Genomic DNA, 22,020 nt, shown 5'->3' on the forward strand with positions numbered 1-22,020 from the left:
GTGGGGTGTGGCTCCAACTGCCCACCATCCCCTCCCCACTCCAATTGGTTCCATCTACTCATTACCCAGGGTGGCAGATAAAGCCAATATAGAATTTTAATTTAGAGATACAGGACGGGAAAAGACCTTTCCAGACCACGAGTCCCCTGTAGAGCTCGTCGAAAGAACCAAAGACTTGTTGATCCAAACCAAGGCTTTTATTAGCAAAAGACAGGAGCTCTTCACAGGTGGCCGACCAGTCCGGAATGATCCGACCTGGCTAGGGACACAATCCTTTAAGGCCCAGACGGTAGGCGTGGCTAAGCTCTCAGCCAATCACTGTAAGCACAGTCATTACACTCTAGATACTGTAACTATATACATTGGTGATAGGTCTGTACTATCACATCCCCTGCCGCTCAAAAAATACCAATTAACCTACAAACCCCTTACGTCTTTGGAGAGCGCCCAGAGGAAACCCACGCAGGTCACAGACAGCGCCAGATTCGAACCCCGGTCGCTGGCACTGTAATATGGTTGCACTAATCTTTAGTGAGGACTTTGACTTGGTAGGCTAATCCAAAGTAAAATTAACGCGGTAAGAGATGAATGCTGAAAGTGTAGGGTGGCTTTTCAGACTGGAGAGATTGTGACACAAAGATCGGTGATGGGTCTCCATTTTTCACTGATATGAAAGATATGGATGAGAATAGAAGCGTCAAGATTAGGAATGGCGTAGCTGATTCCAAAATGGTGGCATAAGTGGACAGTAAAGATGGTTGTCCGAGATTACAAGATCTCCATCAATTGGGAAAGTGGGCAAAGAAAAAGAGATGGAATTTAACTTGGACAAGTGCAAAGTGAAGCACTTTGGGAAAATTAAACCCAGGCAGGACTTACACAGAGAGTGACAGGATCCTGGTGTGTAGTTGAACTGAGAGATCTGAGCTATGTACATAGCTCCCTGGATATGGCAACGCAGCCAGACATGGTGATGAAAAGGGTACTTGGCAAAGTTGCCTTCATCAACCAAAGCACTGAGTATAGAAGATGGGACATAACGTTAGTTGTAAACATTGATTAGGTCAAACAAATTTGGGAACCATACATAGAATATATTAGGAACCACCAATTTCAGACCTCCATCTCTTAAACTGATAAATAAAATCTCTTAAACTGATAAGATACAAGCATGACAATATTTAAATATGGAATTTTGGACAACATGATTTAATTTTCTTCTTTCTTTTGTGCTTTTTTTTATGGTTTATTATTTATTTTTCTTCTTTTATATTTTACATTATGGGGGTAGGGAGGGTGGGAGGAAGGGGGAAAATGAAAATGTCACTGTATATTTTTAATGATGAATATTTGTATATATTTTTATTGATATGTTTACCGTGAAGTGATAAATAAAAAAATTATTTAAAATAACATTGATTAGGTCACACAGAGCATGTGTGCAGTTCTACACTTCAAGATATGACTGAGTTAGAGTGCAGAAAGGTTTCTCAAGGATATTGCCTGGATCAGGTTATGATAGTATGGGATCCTATCACCACTGTATATATTTGTATATATTTACATATAGCGATAGTGATTGGCTGAGAGCCATGGCCACACCTACTGGCAGGTCATAAAGGGCTGCTCCTAACCAGACCCAGGTCAGTCTGGACTGGTCGACCTTGATGTACCAGTTGTTAATAAAAGCTTTGGTTTGAGTCAACAAGTCTTTTGCGTCATTCGACGCACTACACAGGTGTCTTCAGTTACAAGTAGGCTGGCTTCGTTTTTCCCTGGAACTAAGGTAGCCGAGAGTTGGATAAAAGGTTGGACAGTGTGGATGATAGAGTTATAAAGGGCTGGACAGAGTGCATGCGGAAAGATGTTTCCATTAGTGGAAATATCCAAGACCAGAGGGCACAGCCTCAGAACAAAAGGATATCCCTTTAGATGAGGAAAAGTTTGTCCGGCTGGAGAGTGGTGTATCTGTGGAATTCACTGCCAAAGACGGCTGTGGAGGCCAGGTCATTGGGTAGATTTAAAGTGGATGTTGATTGGTTCTTGATTAGCAAGGGTGTCAAAGGTGACGGGGAAAAGGCAGGAGATTGGGGTTTAGAGAAAAAATACATCAGCCAATATTTTAACTCATGGGCCAAATGGTCTAATTCTGCTCTTGCATCGTATGGTATCTAAAATGATGAGAGGGGCAGATTGTTTCCCATGGTAGGGCACAGATTTAAAGTGAAAGAAGGAAGAGGTTTAAAGAGCATCTGCAGGATAAGATATTCACACAAAGCACAGTCAGTATCTGGAATGACTTGCCGGAGATGGTGGTGGAGGAAGGAATAATAACTTTTGAGAGGGATCCGGGCAGGTACTTGAATGGACAGTTCAGAAAGGGATATATAGAATTAACATGCATGAGGGATTCATTTTGATGGGTGTGACAGTATAGATGTAATGGACAGAAGGGCCTGCTCATATGCTGTACGACTCCATGACCTGCAATTCTTCAGTCTCCGACATTTGCTCCACTGAAGAGATCTTCCACGCAGGTACCTCTGGAATGTTGTTTTTCTTCCTTAACAAAATGTTTTTTGAAATGGAGAGTGGGTGTGTAATAGTTGCTGGGTCCGATGGTTTTAGATTAGATACTTTATGTACAAGGGGTTTGCTTCCTCACCACCATAGGAAGCAAACCCCTTGTACATAAAGTATCTAATCTAAAACCATCGGACCCAGCAACTATTACACACCCACTCTCCATTTCAAAAACAGGCAGCCATGCATCAATGTTCTGCGCTCAATCTTTCCCCAAGCCTGGGTTCGGGGGAACAAACTCTTATTAACAAAAAAGTTATGCATTCCAGAGTTGTCTCTTTCAGCTGAAACTTTATCCTTCTACTCCAAAACCCTGAAACGATAATTGCCACTGCACTTGTAATTCAAAACAGGATGGAACCTCAAACCATTCCAACTGCCACTGAAACAAATTTGAAATGTACCAGCTCCTTTGGGACCAGTGGTAATTATTTGGAAGCAAAGAGAATGGAATACATTTGCAACTGTTCAATATCTCTGTATTTATTCCAAATTGCTTTTAGAAAATTAGTGGGTGGAAAAGAGACCATAAAAGATCTCAAATTTAATATTTTAGACCATAACACAGGACTATCAGACATAGGAGCAGAAAAAGACTAGAGCCCATCGAGTCTGCCCCACCATTTAATCATAAGCCAATCCATTTTCCCACTCAGCCCCACTGCCCGGCCTTCTCCCCATAATCTTTGATGCCCTGGCTAATCAAGAACCTATCAATCTCTGCCTTAAATGTACCTAATGTCCTGGCCTCTACAGTCACCTGTGTCAACAAGTTCCACAGATTTAACACCCTTTGGTTGAAGGAATTCCTCCGCATTTCTGCTCTAAGTGGACACACTTCAATCCTAAAGTTGTGCCTTCTTGTCCCACCATGGGAAACAACCTTTCTACATCTACTCTGTCAATGCCTTTCAACACATGTTTTAAAGAGGTTCCCCTTCATCTCCTAAATTCTGACAAGTACAGGACTGGAATCATCCTTGTGAACCTTCTCTGAACCCTCTCCAATGTCAGCGCATCCTTTCTTAAATGAGGAGCCCAAAACTGCTTGCTGTACTCCAAGAGAATCTCACCAGAGCTTGATTTTTAGAATTGAACAAATTAAACTTATGGAATATTGGACAAATGACAATTATTTTCTGTAATCACACTGATCTTCATTTAAATACCATGTTTTCTTGATAATAGATTTTCTATGGCAAAGCATTCATATTAATTCTAGAAATATTACATCTCAGTACAACGACACTACTTAATAGCTGTAGCTTAGTTAATTGCTTCATTTTAAGTAGTGTAGGTCATTATTGTGCCCTTAATTATTACCAACATTTTGTATCTTCATTGTTAATCCTTACACACAAATTCTTACAATTTTTTGCATTGTGAACGGGAAGGGGATGATTTTTTGCCTCTCCTGATGCATTTCTATCCATAACTATCGTCACCGTTCATGCCGATTTTTAATTTGCTCTTTCAGGCTCGTTTAGGTTGGTGATAACTTGCAATTTTCCAGTCATACAGGAATCTTTGAATACACCACCTGCAAAGCAGAATACAAATGGTGTAATTTATTTTCTCTTTATATCTGGATTCTGGACTTCCTATCAGAAAGACTAATGTCTGTTCGGGTTGGCAGCAGAATGTTAAGCATTCAATGTTGTTCCAGTGTGTGCTCAGCCCACTCCTGTTCACGCGACTGACCCACGAGTCGAACATATTTCCAGCTCTAACAGAGTCAAGTTTGCAGATGACATGAAGTAGTTGGCCTCATCACCAACAATGATCAGTTGCACTACAGAGAAGCAGTGGAAAATCTCAAAATAGTGACAGAATAACAACTGAAGTCTTAATGTGCACAAGACAAAAGAGATGGTGGACTTCATGAAGACCAGGAATGACCACCTTTCACTAGGCTAGTGGAGAGAGCCAAATTCTTCGGAGTCCACTTAATCCTGGACTTATCCTGGACACACATCTCTTCACTTGTCAGGAGGGTGCAACGACTGCACTTCCTGAGAAGACTGAGGTGGGCAAGGATATCACCCACCATCCTGTCCACTTTCTACAGGAGCTCGACATCAGCTGCATCACAGTGTGGTGAAACCACAGAACCATAATAACGACAGAAAAGATCACTAGGGTCTCCATCCCGCTAACACCCCCAAACCCCCCACCATCCATCAGAATCGTTGTCTAAAGAGTGCTCACAAAATTATTGAGGGACCCCATCTCCCCACACTTAGCATCTTCCAGCTATTCTCATCTGGAAAGAGATGCAGGCATATCAGAGCCAGTACCACCAGGCTGAGAAACAGCTTCTTCCCACAGGTAGTGAGACTGCTGAATGACTGAATGATCTGCTCATTCAAACCCGCCGAGACTCAACTATTTATTTAACAATATTTATTTATTTTAAAAATGTATATACGTATTGCATATGTTCATTTGGGTGTCTGCATATTTTTTGCACCAAAGAACTTTGATTCATCAGGTTGTACTTGTAGAATTGGATGATAAACATGAATTGATCTTTTAAGCCAATATTATAAAAAAAGTGACATTCTAATCATGTCACATTTGTCATTGATTGTACTCTTATATTTGACATATTTTATGGAAGGAGCATTATCTCCATAGAATCAGTTCACAAGGCAATTTTATCAATTTTCAAGCAGCTTTATTAAAAAATTCTTTCTTTAATCAATCCATTTCAACTCAGCAGGCAGTACTAAGTCAAGGCTTTTCAAATAGATCTCACCTCTTCAAAGATTAAGGCAAAATAAGCAAAATGACTAATTTATATTGCATGAATGTCAGGCGTTGGGGGAAAAAAAAATTAAGCATATTTCAATGTTCCAAAGACCTGCACTGTTGGCGACTTGCAGGTGAGAGACACACACAGGCTGCTGGCAACTTGAGGACAAAGGACTCACACCCGGCTGCGGGCAGCTGGAGACAGGGTCATGAGAACCAGGTATCGGGACTGGGATTCAAGAGGATGCTGGGGGTGAGGTGGGCTCCTGAATGCTTCCTCATCGTGTTGGAGGTTCGGATCTGAGCTTGGGTTGCCGACCGTTTGAACTGAATTGGAGTCTAGCACGGCTGCAGGAATGCTGGAGGTGAATCGAGAGACACTCATTGACTGTCTTCTGCTTCTCTTTCTCTGGCTGTAAGGGGGTCTGGGCAACACTAATGCTAATGGTGAATCTTTGTCCAGACTAAAGACAATTTCGTGTAATATTACATATCTGTTTTATTACAGGACAATAAATATAATCTGTATCTGTGATGTTTAGTTGTTGTTCCAGCAACTGTTTTAGTGAAACGTGAGATGCATCATGTCTCAGCATAGTATTGTTGAATCGGCGCACCATGGCTGTGTGTATCATATTGCATAATTACAAAGATGTGTGAATCCACTGTTCTTAACATTGTGCAATAGTTTTTTGTGAAGGTTGAATGTAGAAAGTACAATAATTTTCTGAAAAGCAGATTGAGCATTCTGTTAAATCAGGTTGTTTGTTTTCTTTAATTCCTTGAGGCACTATCATTGATATTTTGTCTGTTCTTTCTACACTCCCCACCAGCAACAACTGCAATCTCCATCCCAAAACCCCCTGCGGCAATGCCTCCAATTTAAAATGGGTTTCCCAATTCTGAAGAGTGGTTCGAAGTCTTGAACACAAGAAAGGTTCTCTCCAGATAAGGTGCCTGAAAATTTCCAGCATTTTACATTTTTTAAAGTCCAATTACTTGTGGGTCTGTGAAAGATGGACAGGGAGCAGTGCTGGTCTCAGTAGTTTACACTACTAGTGAGAACAAGGTTGGTGCAGCGGTTAGCGCAACATCTTTACAGCACCAGGGATTAAGAACGAGATTTGAATCCTGCACTGTCTGTAAGGAGTTTGTACATTCACCCCACGTCTGCATGGGGCTCCAGTTTCCTCCCACCGAGGAATGTACAAGGAATAGGTTAATGGGGTGTAAATTGGGCAGCATGGATTTATGGGTCTAAATGGCCCATTACCGTGCTGAATGCCCAAATTAAATTAAAAATTAAACTAATTGTGGAAGTATTACTGCAAACTTTGCTGAAAGATGGACGAGAGTCAGAATCGTAGAGCACAGAAACAGGGTCCTATCTTGTCCATAACCGGCTTGTTGCCCATCTGGGCTCGTCCCATTGGCCTGAATTGGGCCAGTATTCCGCCAAACATTTCTGATCCCTGTGCCTGTCCAAATGTCTTCAAAATATTGTCATTGTACAACTTCCCATGGCACCTCACTCCATGCATCCACCACCATGCGTGCAAAACAAAAGTTGCCCATCTAATCCCCTTTAAAACTTTCCCCTCACCTGAAATCTATGCTCTCTTGTTTTATACTCTCCAAATATTGAAAAACTACCACAATTATTCACCTTATCTATTTTTATCTTTGCTACATAAAGGACATTGCGTGACCAGTTGAGTTTCTCCAGCATTTTGCATTTTTACTTCATCTTATGATCTTATAAAGCTCTGTAATGTCCTCCCTCAGTCTCTTGTGCTGCAGAGTAAACAGTCTCAGCCTATTCAGTCTCACCATCTAGCTCAGAACAGTACTCAGAAATGAGTTTATTGTCATATACATGAGTACAATGTACATGCTGCAGCTGATCTGGTATGCAAGGTGTACCAACTGCAATGGCTTACCTTAAATTACAATATGCCAAGCCAGAAAAATAACTGATAAATCAAAAAAGATGGATAGATAAATATTCACAGTTGCCAGAATAAAAGTGACATTTCATTTGTGTGGATGGATCTGCTGGTGGTCCTGGAGTAGTTTACAGTTGGGTTAGAGTAGTATGGGCAGTGGCGTATCTAGAGAAAACAGTGCCTATGGCAAGCACTGAAATTGCGCCTCACCTCCCTGTTTCAAGCCCAGAGGACCCCAAAACCCAGCACCAATAGATATTCACCAAGACAAATGGTTAATTAAACAAAAGTTTCTTTTAATTATCTTTAAACATGAAAACAGAACCAAATCACACTTTAACTTATCACTATGGACTTAACTAAACTAACTTAACCCCCTTCTAATTCTAAGCGCACATATGTGTGTTCTCATTCCTCCAAGTTCACTGGTTGCATGCAATTCTTATACTGTGCACAGAATTTAACATTTATAAAGTTCATCAGACTTTGGTGCTTGAAAAGTAAATGGTTACCGCTCAGAAAGGTTCTTGTCAGTTATCAGAGATTTGTTATTCCTTTTTAATCAGTCACTTCAATGTCTTGCTGATGAAACTTGCCCCCTCAGGGTTCTCCAGATGATAACCTCTTTCTTTCAGGTCACCACAAAGTTCCTTTTTGTTTCACTTATTTCAAGTGAAGCATTAGACAGCCAGTCCTCTCCTCTTGCATGAACTGTAAGGGCTTTGACGAGGCTGAACTAAGCACTCTCAACCCATCTTCTAAATGGGGTTTTCCACAAGCTTGCCAGCTTGTCCTGTTCCAGTCCCAGTTGCTGCTGCTGACTGTAAAACTACAGAACTGAATTCTCTCTCTCTCACACACATACAGAGTAAAGGCCTGTTTGACTCTCTTTGTTTGCAAAACTACAAGACCCTTCTAGAACAGCAAGTTCCACTCCAGGCAGTCTGCAGCTCCAACAAGTTCTTTCATTTGTTGCCTTTTTGTAAACAATAATCCATTAGTGAAGTCTCTTGGGCACTCTCCAAAGCTTTTGCAAAGGCTCTGGGGCCAATATGTCTAGCATTATCAGAACTCCAGTATTTTAAATAAGATCTGTTTTAAAGAGCTTCTTTCTGACCTACACTAAAAAACCTGCCCCAATTTATCTCCCAAAAACATATAATGCAAACACAACATAATCTGTCACACCCCTGTTAAAATTTACTTACCAACCCTTTACCCAGAACCATCCCACACCACACTTAAACCTTCCCTACCTGTCATTGCTGCAGTAAAACCTGAAAATTGTCATATCCGACAATATGTTGGATATACTGAGATACTGGAAAATAATCTGGACCTTAAAAAAAAATACACAACGTCATTTCAATTTAAAAAATCCCTCTGCCTACTACAAAGGCCAGCATTCTCTGAATGAAAATAGTGAGTGGTATTCCCCAGGTCGAAACTGTCAAAGTTAAAGGTGTTGAGTAGCTGTCACCATCCCCACAGGTGCCCTCTCCATCTTCAGTGAAAGTGTGACTCTTGGCACCGAGCACCTGGTAGGAGGGAAGCAGAAGTTGCTGAAGCCCATGCTCAATCACATACCTCCTCAGCCCTGGCTCCAACAGGGGACAGTAGATGGTTCACAGTCAGTGTCAGGAAACTCCGAACCCTCCCCTCCGCCTACACCAGAATTCCCGATGCCAGATTCCTGACACCGTACTCTCCCTTTGGCTGGCCTACACCAGAGCTCCCAATGCCAACTCTGAACCCTCCCTTCAGCCTACCACACACCAGAGCACCCAACGCCAACTCTGATCCCTCCCTTCAGCCTACCACACACCAGAGCACCCAACGCCAACTCTGATCCCTCCCTTCAGCCTACCGCACACCAGACCTCCTGATGCCAACTCTGAACCCTCTCCTTGGCCTATTGCAACCAGAGCTCCCAACACCAGACTCCAAAGCCTCCCTACAGGCGCCCAGAGGAGCTCCCAACACTGAACCCTCCCCTTGGCAGTGTGCGTGTGCAGTAGGCCAAGGGGAGGGTTCAGAGTCGGGCCAAGGGGAGGGTTCAGAGTCGGGCATCAGGGCCTCCAGTGTAGGACTATGCTCGCTCATCAAAGAAACATGATAAAAGACACTCATCAAAACCGTTTATGTTTTCTTCACAAGAACATTAAATTACCATGTGAAAGTAGCGAAAGAAAACCTGTCATCCCCCATATCCCAACTGTAATGGAGCCTTTGGCCATTCCATTGCTGTTAAATTTGATACAGTTTAATTTCATGCCTTTGATGTAGTTTGTTTTGCACTTTCTGGATTCCCTCACACTAATACATTGTTAGGAAAGCAGTTGTTGAGAAAAAGAGCCACCCAGTTTAACCCTACCACCACCAATGCTCTACATTTCCTAATGGTTTTCATTTGCCCTGAACCGCCTGTCACCCATCACAAGTCGAGGGCGAGTCTTCACTGACAATACAAACAGCTGGTATTTCTGGTCTGCATGGAAATCTGGTCAACAATTCAAACCAACGGTGTGCATCCATCACTGCCGCGCCGGGAGTTAGATGGAGGAGGGGGTGCGTGACCCACAAGCCAAGGCAAGGAGTGAGACGGTCGAGTGGGGCGAAGTCAAATGATGCCCAGTGCTCTGGCTGCCACACCCTATGAGTGCGCGGAGGCTCTTCAGGCAAATAGCTGGTGGATAAAAGCATACAAGGTCGGACCGAATTCCTGTACCTTCTGACTGGAGGGAACAGTAAAATGAGGTTGTGACCAGGTAGGTGGGGTCCTTGATGATGTTGGCTGCTTTCTTGGAATCAGCCATTCGACCCTTTTGTGTCCGCTCTGCTTCTCAACAAATTCGTAATTGATTAAGGTCATAAAAGCGGCCATTTTACACCACGCCAAAGAGGAGAGGGCCCACTTCCTTCATAGGAGAGGCAGAAGTCTGGCAGGAGAGCCAATCCCTCAAGAACCATCCCTATTTCCACCCATCAGACAAGTAACATCTTCAGAGGCCAAGATTTTTTTTTAAATAGTAACTTAGATCTCCCATGCTCTGCAATAAGTTGATGACCCCATTGGAGAAAAGGCTTCACCTGAGGAAGCGAGACTGGGAAAGCACTTTGAAACCGTGACCCTCTTATGAATTATAGAATAATGGAGCTACCCACCATGATAAGAGGCCCTTTAGCCCAAGAAATCCATGTCAAGGAAATGAGCATCCAATTTAACTAATCCGACAAAACCTTTCCTTCTTTAATTCTCCCCATGTTCCACCATCTACCCCAGATTCTACATTCACCTACAGGGACAACTTACAGCAGCCAATCTGCACATCTTTAGGATTATGGGAGCGAACTGGAGCAGCCTGAGGAATCCCAAGCAGTCCCAGGGAAGAACTTGCAAGCTCCACATGCGCACAGCGCCAGAGGCCAGGAGTGAACCTGGGTATCAGGTGCCAGAAGCTCTACTAGCAGTACCACTGCATTTCCGTGGAGGATCACAACACGCATCTTTTCAGTGGATTCTTGATCTCAAACAAGGTGCATTAGAGCCCCCAAACTTGTGCATCTGAGACCCAAGGATTGCAAAGCCTGCGCAGTTTATTCAAAATCCCTTCACCCACTGTCATAGGAACTTCCTGCAGCGAACTGGAATTCACTGTGTATTGTTCAGATGGCTGGCTCCTCCTTGGCTCCACCCTCATCCACCCCAATATAAACCCTGGTTTTCCCGCCTTACCTCAGATTCACCCAAGGACTATTGCATCTACCGGCTATTGACTGTAAACTATTAAAAGTGTGTTTGTAAACCTCACAAGTCTTTGAGAGCAATCAATCGCATCACACTTCCAATGAACATTGCTGTGCCCCAGGGAACAGTAATGTTTGCTGAAAGTTCCAATACTTTATTAATCATTGTGTTGTATGTATAACATTAATTGTGAATATTTATTTATAGTTTTTCCACTCAATCTCCAATAATTGTCAATATCATTATTTACATTTCATATTTGTTAATTCATCTCAGAATTTCTTTATATCCCCCTCCCTCACTCCTTCCCCCCTCTCCCAATATTGAACACTTAACACCAAACTTATTACACTTACACACAGTAACCAAAAGCTCACAACAAAAGGCATCAAAGTTATATTTGGGGGGGGATTATGGGTTTGTCACATCGGCCAGCGCATAACTGCCTTCTTTCCCCCCCACCATGGCTTTTCCTGGTTAGAATGGGATGGACGCCCCTCCTTACCCCACCCCCTCACCAATTGAGTGGTGTACTTGGAGGGTAGGAACTGTGAACAACTATTGATCACTATTAATCTTGCACATCCATCACAGTTATTAATAAAACACAAAGCTGCCCTTGCATAGCACCTTTAAAACCTAGCACATCCCACGGGTCACAGGAATAACAGAAAACAAAACCGGAGATCCCCGTGAAGAGATTAGCGCAGCTAACCAAAAGCTAGCACATCCCACGGGTCACAGAAATAGCAGAAAACAAAACCGGAGATCCCCGTGAAGAGATTAGCGCAGCTAACCAAAAGCTAGCACATCCCACGGGTCACAGGAATAGCTGAAAACAAAACCGGAGATCCCCGTGAAGAGATTAGCGCAGCTAACCAAAAGCTAGCACATCCCACGGGTCACAGGAATAGCTGAAAACAAAACCGGAGATCCCCGTGAAGAGATTAGCACAGCTAATCAAAAGCTTGGGTCAAACAATAGGAATTAAGCAGCATCTTCGTGGAAATAAAATCACAGAAATGTTGGAGGAAATCGGTATATAACCGACATTTCGGGTCTGATCCTTTTCTCAAGGCAGGGCTCCTTGAGGAAGGGGCTCAGGCCCGAAACATCGGTAATATATCTTTACCTCCTATGGATGCTACGAGACCCGCCGTGTTCCTCCAGCGTTTGAGCTTTTACTGCAATCGCAGCATCTTCATGGAGCACAGGGCTTGTCTAACTGGTAAGTGTGATTAAAGGCTATCCAAATCCTTGCAACCATTTTATCAAAGTTGAGAGGGCATGCTAGTCCTCAATTTTTTTTTGGCCATGTTACCTTACCTTCCCTCAGTGTTACCATATTTGCAAAGAAATGTGATGCCAAGAGGCATTACTTAAATATTTACACCTGCTAGCTCGAAGTCAATCAGTTTCAGCTTTCCTCGAAAAACACACCAAACCACAAATTAGGATCACATATCTAACTAATACATTATCCTGTGACAAATATTGGATGCTTTATTTTGAGCCTGCTACAACTTTGCTCTCTGCATATATTTTATTAACTTTGTGGTTCACTTTTCAGAATGTATAGTTTCACCTGTCCCTGCATTGAGATATATTTCATGCCTCTGAACACACAAAGAATCTACATAATACTACGTGACCCTGCTAAAACTTAAATCACAGCGCTGAGTGGTGCTGCACTCTCATTGTACCGTTGGTACTTTTAAAACTGTTTGCTTGCCAAACATGCTTGTTTTAATTTGCTCGCAGTTATTTGTTAATAGCACTTTCTTTTTTAATTCCTGGTTGGATGCTAATTGTATTCCATTGGTTTTGTGTTTTTTTTTTGGCACAATGACAATAAAGTTGAGATTAATCTCATCTAAAAACCATAGAACATTGCAGCACAGAAACAGGTCCTTTGGCCTGTGCCAAACTATTATTCTGCCAATCCCCACTGACCTGCACCCAGACCATATTCTCCCATACCTCTCCCATCCATGTACCTTTCCAACCACTTCAATTCTGCACCCTGCTCCCTCACTGAAAAATCTGTCCATGGACTCATGCACTGCCAGAAGAGGTCACCTGCAAATTGGAGAAACATCCGGGAACTCTCCAACAAGGTGGTGTCAACATCATCATCTCCAGTTTCTAAGCCCCTGCCCGCTCTCGTTCCCTATTCCTCGGCCTCCTTTCCTTCAACTCCCCACCTCTCCCGTCAGAGAGCTAACCTTTCCGCACCCCCATCACTTCCCAGTTTTTGTTTCTCTTCTGTCCTCTCCCATTTCCCCCCCCCACCACCATATTCACCTATGACCTATCGGTTTGTGCTCCTCCAACAGACCCTCCCCTCATGGCTTTGCCATAAAGAGCACTGCAGGACCTGCTGTGTTTCTCCAGCACTTTGATGTGCTAAGCTATAAGCACAGCATCTGCAGTCTTTCTCATTTAATACCGAGGGTCTTTGGAACCATCTTGTTCAAAGATTGATGAAAGAAGAGGTTTTAATTTTTAAAAATTGCTAAATCAAGGGTTGATAAATAGTCAATGTGATTGCCAAGTTGAGGTTATATCCAGATCGGCCATAATCTTATATCAGAGCAGAACAGGGTGCCACAGGGATCTGTACTGGGACCCCAGCTGTTCACAATTTACATTAATGATCTGGATGAGGGAATTGGATGTAATATCTCCAAATTTGCAGATGACACTAAGCTAGGAGGGGTTGTGTGCACGGAATAGGAAGTCAGGAAGCTCAAGTGTGATTTGGATAAATTGAAGGACTGGGCAGATACATGGCAAATGCACTACAATGTGGATAAATGTGAAGTTATCCACTTTGGTAATACAAACCGGAGGGCAGATTACTATTTGAATGGCAATAGATTAAGAGATGGGGAAGTGCAGAGAGTCCTAGGGGTACTTGTACACCAGTCTCTGAAGGCGAGCATGCAGGTACAGCAGGCGGTTAAAACGGCAAATGGTATGTTGGCCTTCATATCAAGAGGGTTTGAGTATAGGAACAAGGATACCTTACTGCAGCTGTACAGGGCCTTGGTGAGACCCCACCTGGAGTATTGTGTGCAGTTTTGGTCACCTTATCTAAGGAAGGATGTTCTTGCAATGGAGGGAGTGCAGAGGCGATTCACCAGGCTGATACCTGGAATGGCAGGAATGACTTATGAGGAAAGATTGCGCAAATTGGGATTGTACTCCCTGGAGTTTAGAAGATTGAGAGGGGATCTCATAGAGACCTATAAAATTCTGGCAGGACTGGACAGAATGGATGCAGATGGGATATTTCCAATGATGGGAAAATCCAGAACCCGGGGCCATGGTTTGAGGATAATAGGACCGAGATGAGGAGGAATTTCTTGACCCAGAGGGTGGTGAATCTGTGGAATTCATTGCCACAGAGGGCAGTAGAGGCAGGTTCATTAAATCTATTTAATTAGATACATTTCTTCAGTATAAGGGTATTAAAGGTTACGGAGAGAAGGCGGGGACGGGGTACTGAACTTTAAGATCAGCCATGATCTCGTTGAATGGTGGAGCAGGCTCGAAGCGTCGAATGACCTACTCCTGCTCCTATCTTCTATGTTTCTATGTAACAGTGTAGCCCAATGAGGGCAGTGCTACCGACAGCACCAGCAACCTGGATTGTCATATAATAAAATAGAAATGTAATATGTTATATGAAATTGCCTTTAGTCTGCCATAAGGCAAACAAAGATTTTCCATTAGCATTGCCCAGCACCATTTACAGTCAGAGAAAAAGAAGCAAAAGAGAGTTCACTCAGAGTCACCTAGTGTCGGTGAATTCACCTCCAGCGCTCCTGCAGCTGCACAAGACTCCTCCTCAGTCCAAACGATTGGCAACTCGAGCCCAGGTCCAAACCTCTGACACCATGGGGAAGCCTTCAACGCCCAGGTCCCTTCGGGAGGGGAGCCCTCCTTGCCCCCAGCATCCTCTCGAATCCTTGTTCCGATGAGCCAGTACGCACAAGCCAGTCACCAGCACCCCACGGCCTTCAGATGACTCACACCAGGTTTTACAAAACTTTTTTTTACATTTTATTTTGATGTGGCAATATTTCCCGAGGTTTTCCAGTCTTTTTCCAGATGACAACTAAAATAACCTCCTCCTCACTGTCATAGGTGAGCTCGTCTGGCAAATTCCCTTTGCTGTTAGTTAGGCAAATTAAGTTCTACAAAGAGAAGACTGTGCAGATTGCCTGTTGCTTTGAGTTATGCAAATTAAATTGTACCAAAAATGTGGAACTGACATGACAGACAGAACTTGCACCAGTTTAACATTAGAACATATTGACAATTATCACTGAAAACTACATTAAAGAATCCAAACCAGCCACATCACTGAGATTTATGCACTTGACCATCCTGAGAGTTGTTTTGCCACAATGTACAGATGCACTGAGATTCTTAATTGGTGCAGCCAAGATTGTGCCACCTACAACAGCACAAATTAAATTACAACAATATGCCAAGATTAAAAAAAGGAAATAATAATGTAAATATAATAGAGTACATATAATATTAAACTAATAGAAATCATAATGAGTAGTTATTCAGCAATACAAATAAAAGAACAAACAATGCTGGAGAAAATCAGCAGGTCAAAGAGTGCACTTTATATTGCAAAGGTAGCCGATGTTTCGGGTTTGAGTCCTTCAAGGTAGGAGCAAAATTTAGGCAGGCGCCTGAAATGGTGGTGGAGGGGGAAGGGAGGAGCACAGGCACAAAGTCAAGAGGTAATAGGTGGACAAGGGCTCAACAGAAAATGGGGGGGGGGGGGGTGGCTCTGTGAATGGACGGGGAAGGGGGTGGAGAGATGGAGGAAAGGAGGCAGAGAGGGAGATTAGAGAGTGCTCAAGCAGAAACCAGAGAAGTCGATGTTAATATTAACAGGTTGGAGAGTTGCCTAGAGGGAATATTAGGTGTTGGTCCTCCAATTTATGGGTGGCCTTGTTTGTAGGCGCGGGAGTGGGGTGCAGAATGGAAATGGTTGACCGCTGGGAGATCCCGGTCATTGATGCGGACAGAGCGAAGTAATCTCCCAGTCTACGTCCGGTCTCTCTGATGGAGAGAAGGCCACAATTGGAGCCCCAGATGCAATAGATGACTCCTGCAGATTTCACAAGTGTTACTTCGAAGGACTGTTTGGGGTCCCAATTGGTGGTGAGGAAGGAGGTGTGAGCACAAGTTCCGCACTTCCTATGGTCATAGGAGAAGGTGGAAAGGGGGTGTTTAATGGGAAGGGATAAGCAAATGAGGGAATCACGGAGGGAGCAGTCCCAACAGAAGGCGGAGAGGGGAAGATTTGTCTGGGGAAGGTGGGATCATGTTGCATGAGATGGAAATTGTAGAGGTTATGTTGAATGAGGAGGCTGGTGGGGTAGTAGGCAAGGACAAGGGGAGATCCTGTTTTTGTAGTATCAAATGACAGAGGGGACCAGGGCAGATGAGCAAGAAATTAAGGAGAGGCGGATAAGGGCTGCATTGATGGTGGTAGAGGAGAAGCAGTGTTTTTTTTTGAAGGAGGACATTTTGGGTTATCTGGAATTGAAGACCTCATCCTTGGAGCAGATGTGATGGAGTCAGAGGAACTGAGAGACAGGAATAGAATCATTACAGGGAGCTGGGTGTGAAGAACTGTAGTCAAGGTAGTTGTGGGAGATGATACCTTTGCAAAATAAGTCTGTAGAAAGTTGGCCTCCCAAGATGGAGAAAGGGGACAGTATCTGTGGATATGGACCAAGTGAATTTGAGGTTGGGGTGAAAGTTAGCAGCAAAGTGAATAACGTTGACGAGCTCATCAAGAGTACATGAGGAAGAATCAGTGTAGTGAAGGAAGAGTTAAGGAGCCTTGTCTGTGTTGGCTTTCAGCAGGGATTGTTCCTCAAAGCCACTGAAAAGGCAGGCACAGCTGGGGCATATGCGGGTACCTATGCCTGCTCCTTTGACTTGGAGAAAGTGGGTTGAGTCAAAGGAGATATTATTGAAGGTGAGAACAAATTCTGCCAGGCAGAGGAAAGTGGTTCAGTCTGTTGTTCAGAAAGAAATGCAGACCTTTGAGAGACGTTCTGTATGAGGGAATGGAGGTGTAGAGAGATTGGATGTCCATAGTAAAAATGAGGTGGTCACATTCAGGGAGTTGGAATTTATTGAAGAGATGGAGGCCATGTGAGGTATTGTATACGTAGGTGTGGAGGGATTGGACCATGGACGAAAAGGGAGTCAAGGCAAAATGATACTAGTTCAGTGGGGCAGGAGCATGTGGAATCATTGGGTCTACCTGGATAATCGGGTTTGTGCATCTTGGGTACAACAGGGCAGTGAGGGGGAAACAAGGAGGTTGGAGGCCATGGGAGGGAGATGACTGGACGTGATGACATTTGAGATAATGTTGGATATGATGGCTTAATGTTCTTTGGTGGAATCCTGTTGAAAGGGCAAGTAAGGAGGCATCTGGGAGATGTAATATGGCTTCAGGAAGGTAGAGATCAGTGTGCCAGACCACAATAGCACCTTCCTTATCAGTGGGATCAATAGGAAGGTTGGGATTTGTGCAGAGAGAGTGGAGGGCAGAGCATTCAGAGGGGGTGAGATTAGAATAAGAGAGGAGAGTGGTAAAGTTGAGATGGTTGATGTCGCAGCAGCAAATGGAAATATAAAGATCCAGACAAGATGTCCAAGAGCAAAAAGATGGCTTAAGGCAGGATAAGGGGTCTTCAGTGGGGGGGATATCCTGGCGGAAAAAATGGATGTAGAGACGGAGAACAACAGAAGAAAAGTTCAGCATCATGGCATGCATGGAACTTATTGAGGGGATGAAAGTGAGGCATCTCCTGAGGACAGAATGTTCCATCTCTGAGAGGGGAAGGTCAGAGGGGATGACCAAGCAGGGATCAGACTGGGAGTCAACGTAGTGGAGAGTGCTTGGTGGGGGAAGTGGAGTGTTGGGGAATTCAGAAGAGGGAGGTCAGAGTGGGGAGGTGGAGGCAGTGGCAGATTAACTACCAACCAAGCCCCTAGGCTGAACTTTAGTAAGGTTCCCCTTAACCTTTCCCTCTCCCCCCCCACCCTTCATTGAGTAGAATAAAGTGGCGTAAAGTTGCGTTAAATAACTTATATTAGGGGTTTCCAAAGTTGTCAATGTCGACCCCTCAGGGTTGATAGGACTATCCAAAGGGTCACAAATGCCAGGGGGGGTCAAAAGGAGGTTGATAACTGTGGGGGCGGGGGAAGGTCGATTGAACTTTTGGGGTCAAAAGAATTGTGGAGCCCAAGGTCCCTGCTCCTGCCTGGGAGCCTGACATCGCCCTCCTTTCTGGGCCCTAGGCTTAAGCTTGCTCAGCCTAATGATTAATCCTCCATTGGGAGGAGGGTAGGGGATCAGAGGGGAGGTCACTAGAGAGTCAGGGGAAATGAAAGGGTCTAAGGGCTAGGAAAGAAAGGGGTAGCTCAATGGAGGAAATGGGGTTGAGTAGAGAGATGCGAGGGGAGGGGATTGGGAAGTGATGGGGAGGGGGAGAAATGCGGCAGTGGGATCCACCAGCAGAAGTATCCAAGGTATCAGCCTTGCGGAGGCTGAGGTTTTTGTGGGGAAGAAGTGAGGAAGTTGGTGTGGTCAGGACAAAGGTAGATATTTGCGTTGTCAAAGGGGTTGAGAGCTTTGGCCAGCAAGCGGCTGGGGCCCAGGCGAGAGTTTCTGACCAATTCATTCAGTGCTACAAGTTTATTACAAAACCCCAAGATAGAAATTTTAACTATTATTGCATTCCTTATTTCAAGAAATTGCATTTGGTCTGGGGATTAGTAGAAACTTATTTTCCCCTTTGGTAATCTGAAGCTGATTAAAGTTAAGCCTTCAGTGAGATTTGGTATAGTTTTATTCTGTTATTTTAAGACCAGAGTATAACTTTGTGGAAATACAGGATGGATATGAGAATAAAAAAAGTCAGTAGAAAGTTTCCTTTCCAAGTTATCAAGCAATCAGTGGGGAGTGGGGGGGGGTGGAACTACTGATGTTATGGATAGTTGAGTCTCCTGCATGTAAACATCCCAAAATAGGGAGGCAAATTTAAATGCAGGAGGAGGAAAGGAAATTATGGCTAAACACAGCACATTGTTTGTAGCTGAATCAATTTGCATTGCTAACTGCCATTTCAGACCACGGAATGCTTTGTTATTTCCTCTGGAAAAACAAGAGATTAGAAATCTGAACTGAAGCAGAAGTACTCAACAACTTGGCAGTCTTCTGTGGAGGGAGAAACTGAGCTCATCCTTCAGGTCAATGGCCTTCCACCAGTACTGGAAAGAGCCAAACACATTTTAAGCTACGATCAGAAAGGTTTCACCATCAATCAGCATCAAGTTCCTGTTGGAATCTAGGGGTTAAAACATTATGAAAGAAATTATTAATTAATAAGTTTATATGTACTGCATGGTTCAGGGAAAAAGAGGAATGTGATTAAGTGGCAATCACAGCATGGAGCAAAGTTGGCTGAGCAAAATTGTCTGCTCCCAAATACAGGGAGAGGAAATGCATAAAACGATTTAGGAGGAATGCTCAAATTGAAGGAGGTGGTGAGTAGCACAGGAGACACAGGCCAGACCAGAACAAAGAATGGCCTGCAAGAAACAAAGTGAATGGAAAACCAGTCTAGGAGGAAGATTAAGGCATGAGGAGGTGTTAAAGAGAACAGCAGAAATTGGCCAGACAGGAACAGAATGGTGATTAGAAATATCTGGGGATGAATTAATTTCTGATCAAATCAACAGGATAGTCTGGCCTGGAGGATTAAGATGGGAGTGCTACACCCCAGATATCTGCAAAACAGGAGATGACTTGTGATAACCCTTATGCAAAAAGATCTAGCAAAGGAAGACAACTTTTGTTCTGTATGATAAGGCTGATCTATATAAACTGAAAAGAGGGTTGGTGCGAGAACACAGACCCCAACAATGAAGACGCTGTTTACATCCGGTACCGCACGGATGGCAGTCTCTTCAATCTGAGGCGCCTGCAAGCTCACACCAAGACACAAGAGAAACTTGTCCGTGAACTACTCTTTGCAGATGATGCCGCTTTAGTTGCCCATTCAGAGCCAGCTCTTCAGCGCTTGACGTCCTGCTTTGCGGAAACTGCCAAAATGTTTGGCCTGGAAGTCAGCCTGAAGAAAACTGAGGTCCTCCATCAGCCAGCTCCCCACCATGACTACCAGCCCCCCCACATCTCCATCGGGCACACAAAACTCAAAACGGTCAACCAGTTTACCTATCTCGGCTGCACCATTTCATCAGATGCAAGGATCGACAATGAGATAGACAACAGACTCGCCAAGGCAAATAGCGCCTTTGGAAGACTACACAAAAGAGTCTGGAAAAACAACCAACTGAAAAACCTCACAAAGATAAGCGTATACAGAGCCGTTGTCATACCCACACTCCTGTTCGGCTCCGAATCATGGGTCCTCTGCCGGCACCACCTACGGCTCCTAGAACGCTTCCACCAGCGTTGTCTCCGCTCCATCCTCAACATCCATTGGAGCGCTCACACCCCTAACGTCGAGGTACTCGAGATGGCAGAGGTCGACAGCATCGAGTCCACGCTGCTGAAGATCCAGCTGCGCTGGATGGGTCACGTCTCCAGAATGGAGGACCATCGCCTTCCCAAGATCGTATTATATGGCGAGCTCTCCACTGGCCACCGTGACAGAGGTGCACCAAAGAAAAGGTACAAGGACTGCCTAAAGAAATCTCTTGGTGCCTGCCACATTGACCACCGCCAGTGGGCTGATAACGCCTCAAACCGTGCATCTTGGCGCCTCACAGTTTGGCGGGCAGCAGCCTCCTTTGAAGAAGACCGCAGAGCCCACCTCACTGACAAAAGGCAAAGGAGGAAAAACCCAACACCCAACCCCAACCAACCAATTTTCCCTTGCAACCGCTGCAATCGTGTCTGCCTGTCCCGCATCGGACTGGTCAGCCACAAACGAGCCTGCAGCTGACGTGGACTTTTTTACCCCCCTCCATAAATCTTCGTCCGCGAAGCCAAGCCAAAGAAAAGATATAAACTGAGCCAACTGGACAATAGGGGTCAGTCTTGGCAAATAGCTCACTGTGCTAACAACTGACCCAGAGCTCTGTTAAGTTTTATTCTTGTGCTGTGTAATAAATTGACTGTTGAACCGAATACCTTCTCCTATCACTTCATTCAAAGAACACGCTGGACTCAGACTACACATAGACTAAATTAAGAGTAAGGTAAAGCCAGAGTCCGACACTCCCCAGCATCCATCTCCACAGATTCCCCTCAACCAGCTGAGTATTTACAGAACTTTCTGTTTTAATTTCCCCAAGTAGTTGTCCTTGAACTCCGAAACCATCGGATGTTTATGAAGAAAAAAACATAAATTAGCATTGTTCAACTACCTATTCAAGCAATCGTCTGCAACTTGGAGTTACACTACTTTTTCTAAAATAAATTGCCATAAATTACACCTTCCTCCAACACAGTACAAATATTGTTTCTTCACTGTAATCAATCAACATTTTAATGATAATGTTGGTGGATTTTCAAAATTAAATGCAACTCTCCATTTCTCAAAACAAATGCTACCACTTGGCTGCTGCGCCCAGTAGCGCGGCCTTGAAAACAATGCACTTAACTTACCTGATGCAGCAAAATGGGGCTGTTTCTTTTTTTTTAATGGAGAACTAAGGTGGCTCTTGTTTCTGAAGATTGCCTGCCACCCCTTGCTGCAGGTTAGCAGCTTCAGAGATTCTTCCTGCTTTTTACTGAGCAAAGGCAACATCCACAAATTCTATTGGATATTGCCAGCAGTCCGTCCTACTAATGTAGATAACTGCAGGGAGCTCATTTGCTTTAAAGATGTATCACTGAAAATTGTTTATAACATTTAGAATGCATTTAACAATCCAAATTATACAAATTCAATTTATATTTCT

At 43.9% G+C, this 22,020-nt stretch overlaps 1 protein-coding gene and 1 long non-coding RNA gene across 8 annotated transcripts in view; one reads left to right on the top strand and one right to left on the bottom strand.

Moving 5' to 3' along the window:
* The window catches only part of LOC138755080 (protein ITPRID1-like), a 110,302-nt gene extending 88,492 nt beyond the window's left edge, over positions 1 to 21,810 (bottom strand). For 6 of the 7 annotated variants that reach the window (XM_069920303.1, XM_069920302.1, XM_069920306.1 and 3 more), the window contains exons 1-2: positions 21,725 to 21,807; positions 3,953 to 4,123 (exon numbers count right to left, since the gene is read on the bottom strand). In XM_069920303.1, the coding sequence (XP_069776404.1) occupies positions 3,953 to 4,006 (54 nt within the window). In that variant the 5' untranslated portion in view covers positions 4,007 to 4,123; positions 21,725 to 21,807. Of the gene's footprint in view, positions 1 to 3,952; positions 4,124 to 21,724 lie in introns of all 7 variants that reach the window. The other variant, XM_069920305.1, reaches the window with a different exon arrangement.
* Positions 1,661 to 11,055, top strand: LOC138755081 (uncharacterized). The gene is made up of 3 exons (XR_011352017.1): positions 1,661 to 1,786; positions 6,171 to 6,290; positions 10,567 to 11,055. It is a non-coding gene; the product is annotated as an uncharacterized lncRNA (long non-coding RNA).
* Positions 21,811 to 22,020: the final 210 nt, after the last annotated feature.

This window comes from Narcine bancroftii, chromosome 2 (assembly GCF_036971445.1).
Source record: "Narcine bancroftii isolate sNarBan1 chromosome 2, sNarBan1.hap1, whole genome shotgun sequence".
Lineage (NCBI taxonomy): Eukaryota > Metazoa > Chordata > Chondrichthyes > Torpediniformes > Narcinidae > Narcine > Narcine bancroftii.